The 13,187-nt window shown below is 41.3% G+C and overlaps 1 protein-coding gene across 1 annotated transcript; it reads left to right on the top strand.

The window, feature by feature from the left end:
• Positions 1-270: 270 nt before the first annotated feature.
• On the top strand, positions 271-12,974 carry LOC131243620 (uncharacterized). Its single transcript, XM_058243107.1, has 9 exons — positions 271-418; positions 2,107-3,809; positions 4,376-4,602; positions 4,682-5,014; positions 5,932-6,178; positions 10,410-10,538; positions 10,617-10,832; positions 11,378-11,501; positions 12,555-12,974. Exons 2-9 carry the CDS (start codon positions 2,247-2,249, stop codon positions 12,791-12,793), a joined length of 3,078 nt encoding a protein of 1,025 aa, XP_058099090.1. The 5' UTR covers positions 271-418; positions 2,107-2,246; the 3' UTR covers positions 12,794-12,974.
• The last annotated feature ends 213 nt before the right edge of the window (positions 12,975-13,187 follow it).

The following is a 13,187-nucleotide window of genomic DNA, read 5'->3' as shown; positions in this document are numbered from 1 at the left end:
TCTTAGAGATCTTATTAAACCGTAGATCTTGCAATATGGACGGTTCCGATCATCAAACTACTCATACTGTAGGCCCCTGGCCGGCAACAGACACTGAAGTTTTGTCGCGACAGCATTACGAACTCCTTCTAGAACTAGTACGCCACTTATCTTGCCAAAAAGTGTTCCCGCGATCTTATGTACGTGGGTCTATGTTTTGGTCAGAGAGCAGATTTTCAACGGCTGAGATTACAAGTTCCTTTTCATTCAATCGCAGCGGAAACAGCACGTGTCAAACCATACGTATTCCACGTGACCGGTGGGACCCATGCTTTCTGCATCTTCCAAAAAGCTCGCATTAATACAGCAGTGTAGGTGAAAATGCTGAGTGCTGACGAATCTCTGCCGGAGAAATTTATCGAACGCTCTCGAGTTTCAGGTACGCATCGGAAAATGGAAGTAGAGGGTTTTTGAATTTCCTTCTTTTTTGTACTTAATTTTCGGGGGCGTTTGGTTGCACAATATCATGAAATTTGATGAAATTTTGGATCAAATTCGACTAATTAATCGTGAAGATTCATGATATTTGGTGCAGCAAACGAACGTTTTACAAATAATAATAAATAATAATTTTTAGAAAAATTTCGGCTGCTTAATGATTATAGAAATGAAAATGGCAATTAGTTCTTTTTTTTATTTTTATTTTTATTTTTTATTCAAGAAAGAAATTCGATGGAAAATATCAAATTTCCAGGGTTAGGGTTTCATGTTCTGTTTTTTTTTTTTTCAATTAATTACATTTTTTTAATAAAAAAGAAAATCGGTGGGGAAGGAAATAAATGATTATTTCCGTCAGAGAGAAGTTTTGATGGAAAACTTCTCAGTTTTCTGAAATTTCTAGGGTAAGGGTTTAATTTCTTTGATTTCTTTATTGTTGTTATTATTATTTTTGGAAAAGAATCTCAGCGGTTCGATGATGATATCAATGAAAGTAACAACCAATTGCATGGAAAGAAATTTGGTGGGAAAGGCCCTCAGATTTTATTATTATTATTTTTTTCCTGGAAATTCTACAGCTGGGGTTTTATGTATTTGATTACTTTTTGGAAGTATTGCTGGATTTAAAAAAATCCAGCTTTTTGATGATTATAGAAATAAGAAGCAATTAATTTCAAATGTTCTATCAGCAAGAAATTTCAGTGAAAAGAAAAGTTCTCCTATTTATGAAAATTTCTAGCTATAGGGTCTCATGTGGTTGAATGAAGCGGATTCTCTTATGGCCCGTTTGGGAGTTTGGATTTGGAATGCATTGGAATCCAAACCACAATTAATTAGAATCAAGGTTATTTCGAATCCTCAGTTGTGTTTGGTTGGAATGCACTGGAATCCAAATCTTCCGTTTGGAATGCACTGGAATTTTTCAGTATATTCACAGGAGCTGGATGATTAACTAAATCAGCTTTTATATCTCAAATTACTGTGTACCTGAGAAGAGTCTCTCACGGGAACTCGTGAGCACTTTTTGATAACTCATCTCACATGATGTGTATATGCAATACAAACGGTCCACTAGATGAGTCACCTCATGAAACCCCTACTTGCCCAAAACTTAGCCTGATCCAAAAATCTAGTGGGCCACAATGAAGTGAGAGGCAAATCGAAGGAGGAAATTACCTCTCGCTTTGCTATGGTCCACCAGGTTTTTAGATCAGGCTAACTTTTGGGCTCTAGAGGTTTTATGAGGTGATTCATCCAATGGACCATTCGGATTTTGTGCACACGTCACGTGTCAAAAAATGCTCATGAATTTTTGTATGTGTGTGTGTGTGTACATGCGGGCATGCATGGGTGCGTGCGCGCGGGCGATATTTGATAGAATGATTGTAATACGTCTATTGAACTATACACTTTGGTCAAAAATGAGGAAATTCCGAACCTTGGGTGGGCCACAAATGTAAGGATTACAAACAAGTGACTTACCAATGTTTTCTAAATGTCCATTTAGATGTCCAACGTTTAGATCTCCTATTTATTGATATTTGATTGTTTTATTTTATTAAGAAAAATCTTCTGACTTTGTTCGAAATAAGATTAGTTTCCCTTTTCTTTTCTTTTTTTGCTTGCTAGGATTAGTATTTGAAGCTTTCAAAAGAATTTTGGCGGGGAAAAAGATATCCACATCCTAAAAATGTCTGCAGTTTGAATTTGATCTGAAGAAGCCAGAAATCTGAGAAACTATATCATTTCTTTAAGATCAATCATCAGTCATGATGGCCTGGTTTCGGTCTGCTTCCAGTGTAGCAAAGTTGGCCATTCGGCGAAATCTAGCTCAGTTTTCGTCCTACTCGACACAGAGAGTTCGCCCATTTCCTTTGCAGTACCGTCATTTGCATTCCACGGTCCTTTGCCAGAAGGCGCAGGCAGCGGCTCCGGTACCTCGTCCCGTGCCCCTCTCGAAACTCACAGATAACTTCCTTGATGGCACTAGCAGTGTCTATCTTGAAGAGCTACAGCGGGCCTGGGAGGTGGACCCCAGCAGTGTTGATGAGTCCTGGGACAACTTCTTTCGAAACTTTGTTGGGCAGGCTGCAACTTCCCCTGGAGTTTCTGGGCAGACAATCCAAGAAAGCATGCGTCTCTTGCTGCTTGTGCGGGCTTACCAAGTCAATGGGCATATGAAAGCAAAGCTTGATCCATTAGGATTAGAGGAACATGAGATTCCTGATGAACTGGACCCAGGTCTCTATGGATTCACAGAAGCTGATCTGGATCGGGAATTCTTTATTGGGGTGTGGCGGATGTCTGGATTTCTATCTGAGAATCGGCCTGTTCAGACCCTCCGTTCGATCCTGACACGCCTTGAGCAGGCCTATTGTGGGACCATTGGGTATGAGTACATGCATATTCCAGACCGCGAGAAGTGTAATTGGTTGAGGGACAAAATTGAGACTGTGGAGCCCAGGAAGTATGATCACGACCGAAGAAAAGTTATCTTGGATAGGCTCATTTGGAGCACGCAGTTTGAAAACTTCTTGGCCACAAAGTGGACCGCCGCAAAGCGGTTCGGTCTCGAAGGCGGGGAGACATTGATTCCTGGCATGAAGGAGATGTTTGATCGAGCAGCAGATCTTGGGGTTGAGAGCATTGTGATTGGGATGTCCCATAGAGGGAGATTGAATGTGCTGGGTAACGTTGTTAGGAAACCGCTGCGACAGATTTTCAACGAGTTTAGCGGCGGTACGAAGCCTGTTGATGGGGAGGATGGGTTGTATACAGGAACAGGTGACGTCAAATACCATTTGGGTACTTCTTATGATCGGCCGACCAGAGGGGGCAAGAGAATCCATCTTTCTTTAGTTGCAAACCCGAGTCATTTAGAAGCTGTTGATCCGGTTGTGGTTGGAAAAGCTCGAGCTAAACAGTACTACTCTAATGACGTGGGAAGGACAAGAAATTTGGGTGTTTTGATTCATGGGGATGGAAGCTTTGCGGGTCAGGGTGTGGTATATGAGACTTTGCATCTGAGTGCTCTTCCCAACTATATGACAGGGGGAACCATTCACATTGTTGTGAACAACCAAGTTGCCTTCACGACTGATCCAAAGTCTGGGAGATCTTCTCAGTATTGTACTGATGTGTCCAAAGCTTTGAATGCTCCTATTTTCCATGTAAACGGTGATGATGTGGAAGCTGTTGTTCATGTTTGTGAGCTTGCAGCTGAGTGGCGCCAGACGTTCCATTCTGATGTGGTTGTTGACATTGTCTGTTACCGTCGATTTGGGCACAACGAGATTGATGAGCCATCTTTCACACAACCTAAAATGTATCAGGTGCGTGCCCCTCTCCTCCATGTGGGATTTTAGCTTTCTTGTCTGTATTGTTAAGAAGAAACTAAGTGTGAAGTATACGTCCCTTATGATTATCACATGTAGTTGAAAGCTGGTCTTCTGTGCCATCTGTTTATTTTGTTCTAATCCTCTTGAGGATACAATGCAATTGTTGTCTGGTTCTGTCGTACCCTCATTTATGGTTTGGGCCTTGCTTCTAGTTGAGGATGGGGTGCCCTCTGACCAAATCCCAATAGGGACAAGAAAGAGGACTAAATTTAGATTTGGGGATGAAAAGTGGGAAAATCAAGTTCCACTTAAAGCGGTTTCCACTTTCCATGCCACCCCAAACACAAGCAGATGGGTTCAGCTCAAATCGCTGAACCCATCCCGATTCGGCAGTCTTTCTAAATCCTGCTGTTGGAAATTACTGTTCCATAGCTGCCAACACTAAAATTATCTTCCGTTTTTTTGTCCAATGGTTAATTTCATTGTTATCATGTTGTTTTCAACAATATTACTTGGATATGTTTCTTCACCATTGTGCAAATGGTATCAAATACGGACAGGTTATTCGAAATCATCCACGGGCTCTCGACATTTACCAAAACCAACTTCTAGAATCAGGGCAGGTCTCAAAAGAAGATATTGAGAAGATACTCATTAAAGTTAACTCCATTCTGAATGAAGAATTTGTGAACAGCAAAGATTATGTTCCGACAAAAAGGGATTGGCTTGCTAATTATTGGTCTGGATTTAAATCTCCAGAACAGCTTTCACGTATTCGGAACACTGGGTATGACAGGCCTGTTTGTTTGATTTCATTTTTCTGTGTTTTTTGAACTTCTTTCTGACAATAGTATGCTATTTCATAGGGTAAAACCGGATATACTGAAAAATGTTGGCAAAGCTATCAATGCTCTTCCTGAAAATTTCAAGCCCCATAGAGCTGTGAAGAAAATTTTTGAGCAGCGTGCTCAAATGATTGAAACTGGGGAGGGCATTGACTGGGCAGTTGGTGAAGCACTTGCTTTTGCGACACTGCTAGTGGAAGGTAACCATGTTAGGTTGAGTGGTCAGGATGTTGAAAGAGGCACCTTTAGTCATCGGCATGCTGTAATTCATGACCAGGAAACTGGGGAGAAGTACTGCCCTCTGGACCATGTTATGCTGAACCAAAATGAGGAGATGTTTACTGTAAGCAACAGGTGAATTCAGTAATGTTTCTGCATGGTACATTTTGATCTTTTCCTAGATATGCAATTCTTATTTTCTTTGTCTTCTTTGTTCTTTACTACAAGATTCTTTTTTATGCTTTTGGTAAATTATGAAACATGTTTGCCTACCACGTAAAGAACTTTTAAAATAAAAATAAAAATGTTGTCCTTAATGCATACATCCAGCATTAGGCGCATGTGGAACTTGAATGCTTACTTGTTTGCTGATCTCTGTTTGACTTGGTTACCCTGTATTCTTGTTGATCCGTCATTCCGTTTTTATATTTAGGCAATAGTGTTGGCATTGAACAGAGAACATGAGGTTTTGGAACACTGAAATTTGCTCTATTCCTTTGGTCTCATATATCATCACCGTCATCATAGCCATGCCCCAACTATTTATGGTTGGCTTATATTGAAACGTCAGGCAGTCCATATATTGCCACCCTATACAAAGGAAACCTATTATGTGCATTTGTTTTCTGTGATGTTTTTTTAATTTATTTCAAAGTATGTATTGGTATCTTTTTTAACGTCCTTGAAGTTTGACTATTCAAGTTATTTCTATGCTTGAATATTATTCAAGCACATGCCTTTTATGAATGCTTGTGTTGAATTAATATATCCCTAGTTATGTTTCTGTCAATTTGTTTCCCTTGAGCATTTTCTCACAATGGTTGTAAGAAATATATTATTGTAGATTTTTTTGGGACCTCTGTTTCCTATTAAAATCCAATCTAAGTTACACCAAGAAACAATTAATGTCTATACTTTCTTTTTGTTTCCATGAGTTGTTCAATTATTGTTTTGGACGCATTCTGTGTAGTTTGCTTTTTAGAAATAGAGCTTTATGGTTTGGTACAACTATGACTATGATATGTAAAAATGTGATTGTTTTTGTTTTGCAGCTCTCTTTCAGAATTTGGTGTCCTTGGATTTGAGTTGGGTTATTCCATGGAAAATCCGAATTCATTGGTTTTGTGGGAAGCTCAGTTTGGAGATTTTGCAAATGGTGCCCAAGTGATATTTGATCAGTTTTTGAGCAGTGGAGAGTCGAAGTGGCTTCGCCAAACTGGGCTTGTTGTGTTGCTTCCTCATGGTTATGATGGTCAGGGTCCCGAGCATTCAAGTGCACGCTTGGAGCGATTCCTTCAGGTATTTGTTTTCTCAGTTAAGATGTTAAGAATTGCCATGGAGTATGTTATTTTTTCAGTGTGATAAGTAGTAAAATTCAGATATGTACTTACACCCTCTCTCTGGCCCCCCCCCATGTAGGGGCATTTTCACACTGGGCTCAAGTAGGGTGGCCTGTGGGATGCAGGGGCACACTCGAGGTGGGTGGCCCATGTGAGGTGGGCCCCACCTTTGTGAGCCGGGTGGCTCGTATGAGGCAGAACTCATGTGATGTGGGGCCCACGAAGGGGGTTTGGCCAAGGACCTAACCCAGGGGAAGTGAGGCCTAAGTTATGAGATAAAGGGATTGATTTGCCACGCTCTATCAATTTGAGCTTTTAGAGTAAGTGTTTAGTTGTCCTGCATCAAAGTGGTATCAGAGCGGGAGGTCTCGTATTCGAGACTCCTCACCGGAGGTGATTAATGTATGGACATTTTCACACCGGGCTCGAGTAAGGTGGCTCGTGTGAGGCGGAACCCATGTGATGTGAGGCCCACAAGGGGGGTTTGGCCGAGGACCTAACCCATGGGAAGTCGAGCCGGGGCTATGAGATAAATGGATTTATTTGCCATGCTTTATTAGTTCGAGCTTTTAAAGCATGTGGTTAGTTGTATTGCATCACCCCCCGGTCACCGTCTCCTTCTCCGTCTCCGTCTCCGTCTCTGTCTCTTTGTAATATGTTAAGAATTGCCATGGAGTGCATTAATTTTGTACTGTGATGAGTAGTAAAACTCAATTCCCCTCTCCCCGCGACTAAATTCCACAGTTATCTAATTCTCAGCTGAGGCAGACTTGCTTTATTCGTAAATATCGTGATGTAGGACATGAAAATTAAATATGATATGTGAGATTTTAGGCTTAAGATCACGTTAGTTCAGAAACAATTACACAAATTCCATGTCCCACATGAATGTCCAAACATTCAATTAAGGGGAATCTATGCGGGTCCAGGCATATACATGATAGGGCTGGATCAATAAAAATTATGAACCAAACGATACTCAAAGATAAGAAATAATCATCCACACATGCATAGTAATCAGTCCTTAATCCAAGGGATTTAGAAATTCCAATTCGGGGAATCCTAGGGTAAGAAAAGGGGCATAAAATTGGAGATTTGAGTAATTTAGGGTTAGGTTTAGGGATTTTCAATGAAAGCGAAGTGAAAGAGAGGAGAGAGACGAACCAGAGAAGTACCGTACGCGTGGACAACAATAATGGCCCAAACGCACGTGCATGTGATCCCGGCCGCACATGTGTGGGGCCCACTATTCAGAAAAAGACCACCTTGGCCCTGGCTGGCCAGGGATGGGCTCCAAAACCCCCAAATCTTAACTCGATCTAATGTACGGTTTGTGCGTGGTGCTTCGCCGAAGTTTTAGCCCTCCTGTAGGGCTAGATTTTGAAATTCTGCTGTGGGGAGGAGAATTGTTGCAATAGATGATTGATTCGAAGTGTAGATGATGGGGTGAGATGAGAAGAAGGGATGGTAGAAGATGGGTAGTAGAGATGACGATGGATGGGGGCGAATCAGGATTGATGTGGCTTCGCACCACGGTAGTTAACCTTTCGATGAAGGGAGGGCTTCGCACCCAATTAGGCTTCACAACTCAGAGAGTAGAAAAACCATGCAAGAATTTTTATTAATCTTCATTGAATTCAAAAGAATTATAAGGGGTGCCTATTTATAGGGAAAACCCTATACCCCTAAACTCACGCCATGTGCGTAACCTATTACTTGGCGATGAAGTAAATCTAAAGCGTACAATGAAATCTAAAGCGTTCATGATGTTCTAAACAACATAAATAAGCAAAACCTAAAATATGAACTTAATCCGACTAGTGGGCCCCAATCATGAGATCCCATGATGGGCTTTACTTGATTATCGGGCCCACTCCAAGGAACCAAAACTCCGTCTTCTAGCTAGGGAGCTCTCTCTGGACGTCGTCATCGATCTAGATCGACAGTGGAGCTCTCCTTCTTCCTGCGTAGGGGGGGCAACGTGCGTGTGCGTGCCTGTGATGTCCCCATCATATCGCAACTCCAACCCTGGAAGGAATGCTAGATATTGTGGAAAAATTAGTATCCAATCCCACATCTATCTGATGTTTGATTGCTTTCTTGATATACATGACTTACACCACAATGTAGCTGAGAAAGAAGATCTTTCACTTGAGCCCAATAATAACATAATTTCCGAGGACTTACATGCAGAAGATAAAAGACGAACTATGTTCAGAGAAGCTTTCAACTTTAAGATTTGAGAAATTCCACTTCTTATAGAGATGAAGGCAAATGCCATAAAAATAAAAATAGTCATAGATGATGCTCCCTTAAGAATTTCAGCCTCCACACAGTCAGTCTCTCTCTCTCTCTCTCTCTCTCTCTCTCTCTCTCTCTCTCTCATATGCACGCACATGTGGGTGCACACTTGCTGGTGTGTCCACAACGTCTAGGGTTCAAGGGTTGGCATACTTTGGATTTTTTATACAACCAGAACCCATGCCTTGAAGATAAGACTTTCTCTGGACTTGAATGTTGAGTTATGAACCCTAACTTAAAACCATGATGGGCAACAGATATCATTAGATTGTTATATCCCACGTCAATCAAATAAACTTTTTCTGGACTGGAATGTTGAGTTATGAACCCTAACTTAAAACCATCATGAGCAACAAATATCATTAGATTGTTATATCCCATATCAATCAAATAAGCTTATTGGACAATGTTCTACAAATTCTGATGTGCAGTAATCATAAATCTTATAATGGGCGTCCTAAGAATTTGCTTTAACTCGCGAGGTTTGAGATCATAAATCTGATAGTGGGCATCCTCAGACTTTGCTTTAACTTGCAAGGTTTGAGAATAGTTGTGAAGGTCTCAAATCCCACCACCCGGATTCAAAAGGTATGAGTATGAGTTTTCATATCCTAGTTCTAAATAGCCTAAGACAATATGCATTGCCTGAGAAGTATTGATCTCTGGCCCGAAGAATATGATATGCTCTTTTATACGTGGTAAATGACTCTAAATCAGTCAAACTTCACACTGATGGGCACCATATGCACTAAATGATATGCTCTTTTTCTTCTTGTTATCTATCCATTTACTGGCCATCATTTCAAGATTTGGGAATTTCTCATTGGAGATATTTGGTTTATGTGCCATTCACAAATGGTCTATGCTTTCAGTTGTCCATCAATTCTGTTGGCGTATATCTTTTAAGATTTGGTAGTATCTTTGATTGGGCTTATCAGTTGTGACAAATGGTCTATAAATAAGAGCTTGTAGAGGGAGAGAGATGAAGAAAAATACTCTCCTCTTTTTTCTTTCTTTCGCTCCATGTCTCTGACAATGCAGTCACTTCAGTTTAACATGGTATCAGAGCCCTGATAGCTTCATTACTTCACCCATTCTTCCTTCCAATCTCTGTCGTTTTCCCTTCCCCCGTTTTCCTTTCTCACCCTGTCATGAAGCTGTAAATGACTGTCCCTCACCAGCAGATCTAATGGCCTCTTTAGATCTGTCTGGGAAAAAAAAAGGGTCCTGTCAGTGTCGCCAGCCATCAGAAGCGTTGTTGGAAAGTCATCCAGCCACCAAAAGTGCTGCCGGAATGTCATCCAGCAACCAGAGGTCCTGTCGGATCATCATCCAACCATTAAAGTGCTTGCAGAATGTCATCCAGCCACCGGAATTGCTGTTGGAATGTGTTCAAGCCCTCATAGGTGCTTTCAATTAAAAAATCAGCCCCCACCGTCATTGGAAGTACAGTCAGCCTCTCCCCTAGTCTCTGGAATCATCAGCAACCTTGGCGTGTGTGATATACATGCTCCAGCTCGAGGGGCAATGCTAGATTACACAAACTTGTGAGTACATATGAAAGTGCACATGCACAGTGTTTTCATGCTCTGTAATGCACCATATGTTGGTGTATATCATTTAAGATTTGGTAGTATCTTTGATTGAGCTTATTATTTATATAACAAATGGTCTCTCTTCTCTTCTCTCCTTTCTTCCACTTCATTTCTTCCACAATGCAGTCTCTTTAGTTTAAACACTATCAGTTGCCCAGCATTGCTTTCTTGGTTTTATTTTTTATTGTGCCTTTTTGATACTGCCCATGTCATTGGTTTGTAAGCAGTATGAAAATGTTATTATGCATAAGCAATTGAATCTAGGCTCCAATATGCTTGAAAACTGAAATGCAGATGAGTGATGACAATCCATATGTTATACCTGAGATGGAACCAACACAGCGAAAACAGATCCAAGAGTGCAATTGGCAGGTCGTGAACGTCACAACCCCAGCGAATTACTTCCACATGCTGCGGCGCCAGGTTGAGTGCTAGTCATGCTTTGATCTGTTTGAATTTTGGATGAATTTTGTTCTTCTCATTGTACTGTAATGTTTTTAGATACACAGAGAATTCCGTAAACCACTGATTGTGATATCCCCTAAGAATCTGCTTCGGCACAAGGACTGTAAGTCAAATCTATCTGAATTTGATGATGTCAAAGGCCACCCAGGATTCGACAAGCAAGGGACCCGTTTCAAACGGCTAATCAAGGATCAGAATCTCCACTCTGATCTCGAGGAGGGTATCAGACGCCTGGTTCTGTGCTCTGGGAAGGTAAAGTGTCTCTTTTGTTGTATGATTGTGAATATCTAAGTTTCTTGTATTGAATGAGTAATGCAATGAGCTCCTCTCAAGAGTAGGATTTCAAGTCCTGCTCTCCCTACATTTGCCAGTGTGGTGTTTAGTCTAGAACTGTGGCCTGTTTATTGGTTGCAGCCCATTGTGTGTCATGGCACAAAAATAGGTCGGTGTGATCATTGGATAGCCAAAGAGCCACACGTAATGGAAAATGGATGGTTAAATAATTGACCATTGGCCCATGTTTAATTTTTTTAAAAAAAACACTTGGCCACCTGATGACTGGACAGGCCTGGTTTTCACACATTGGCATGACATGTGCACGGTGAGGCCACCTGATGAATGGACCGGATCTTGCCTAAATTTGCAAGCATTGGAGGAGCAGGATACGGAATCCTACTCTAGTGAGTACTCAATGCACAACTCACATAAAACATATCTTGGAATTTTCTTTTTTCCCCACCTGTTTGATTTAAATTCCGAATGAACTGGCCATGTTATTTTCATCTATCGTCTTGCAGATTTATTATGAGCTTGATGAAGAACGGAAGAAAGTTGATGGCAGGGACATTGCTCTCTGCAGAGTCGAACAACTTTGCCCTTTCCCGTATGATCTTATCCAGAGAGAGCTGAAGCGGTATCCAAGTATGTCAAAATAAAGAAGCTTTTATTGTTCTGAATGTCTAATAACATTGATCATTCAACCACTAACACATCCACCTGTTACCTTGGGGGACCCCACTTCTAAACCTCAGCCTTATTTTATTGGTGTTATGTGGTCTGGGTTGGACCTGTGTTCTTGCCGTTATGGCCCTTATGGTTCAACGGCTAGGATGTTAGGCTCAACCCACTCTTTTTACAGGAGGAATTATATGGTCCTGCTCATCAGCAGGTGTACAGTTTCTAATGTAGATGAGTCAGTACATGTGAGGCCATGGTTCTGTGATCCAGGTTGTTGATCTGATGAGATGCAATGAGATGTAGAGGTGAGAGGGTTGCCCTCAAAATTCTTCAGATCAGCAGATCCTGACCTTTCGATCATTGACCCCCAAAAAAAGAAGGTTAACGAGGTTGTCCACATTCTAAGGAAAATATAGTCCATGATAAAAGGGTTGAAATATTCTATTGTGGAGATTCTTTGGATATCCCATATCCACGTTGCGGCACATAATATAAACACTTTGGGTCATTTAAACTTGTCCCCAAATGAACAAAACCTTCCATGTCTGCTGTGTCTTTGCTGCCGAGGACCCCATAAATCCTCCTTACACAGCGTTAGTAATGGGGAAATATACATTGTTTGATTGGGTATTTTCTCGGGCCAAAAAACTCTAAATTAGTGGCCCACATTTTGGCAATCCAAATCGTTAATGTGGTGGGCCTCATGGTAGATTATCCTGTCTGACTTGTTCCGGGCCTAAATATGGATCTTGGTTGTAGTTGCCCATTTTTTTATGAGATGGGTAGGATTGTTTAGTAGGGGGTATATTAGGACATGACCCATTCCATGATAGGGCCCATCAGATCAATGGCTTAGGTTACCAAAAGGCGAGCCCCAACCCTTGCAGGTTCGAGTAAAAAGTCTAGCCTGTTTCTGCAGATCAAGCACAATAGAATACTTCATTAGTAATTTTCTGCCAGTATTCCTGTAGCTGCACCGAATTCAATGTTGATCTTTTGCTGTTGCTTGTGTTTCAGATGCAGAGATTGTATGGTGCCAGGAAGAGCCAATGAACATGGGAGCATACAATTACATCTTGCCTCGTCTTTGCACTGCCATGAAGGCACTGGGCAGAGGGACCTGGGAGGATATCAAGTATGTTGGGCGGGCCCCATCTGCTGCCACGGCCACCGGATTCTATCAAGTTCACATTCAAGAACACAGTGAGCTCATTCAGAAGGCGATGCAACGCAATCCTATCAAGTTCCCGTATTGATACCATTCATTAAGGTACATAAATCATTCTAAATAATAACGATGCAGGTTCATGAAATCTCCACCGTTGGTGCCCATGCTACACTGTTTCCAGTCCTTGTTTACTATTTGGTGTTTGAGCTGTATTTAGCAGACATTCCATGTGCAAACTCCGAGGAGTTGTTAATATGATTCATGTGCTTTATGATGGTCCACAACTTGTGTCCCAACCAAATGGAGCTGTTGATTTCATGAGCCACAATGGGGATGGACTGAGGCTCAAAAAGCAAGAAAACCAAATGTATCATTGGCTTTCAATGATGGATGGTTAATTCAAGAAGTGTGTAACTGTCCACATTCAGCAGGAAAAAACTTGCCACAATCAGATGGTCGGATTTATCTGGTCACTACAATTG

This window comes from Magnolia sinica, chromosome 4 (assembly GCF_029962835.1).
Source record: "Magnolia sinica isolate HGM2019 chromosome 4, MsV1, whole genome shotgun sequence".
Taxonomy (NCBI): Eukaryota; Viridiplantae; Streptophyta; class Magnoliopsida; order Magnoliales; family Magnoliaceae; genus Magnolia; species Magnolia sinica.
The sequence above is the reverse complement of the archived record's forward strand: the minus strand, read 5'-3'. Positions and strand labels throughout refer to the sequence as shown.

Excerpts from the sequence above, each read along its gene's own strand:
- LOC131243620 (XM_058243107.1), top strand. The coding sequence starts at position 2,247 with ATGATGGCCTGGTTTCGGTCTGCTTCCAGTGTAGCAAAGTTGGCCATT. Across the intron at positions 3,810-4,375 it reads CACAACCTAAAATGTATCAG|GTTATTCGAAATCATCCACG; the intron begins GTGCGTGCCCCT and ends AAATACGGACAG. Across the intron at positions 6,179-10,409 it reads GCTTGGAGCGATTCCTTCAG|ATGAGTGATGACAATCCATA; the intron begins GTATTTGTTTTC and ends ACTGAAATGCAG.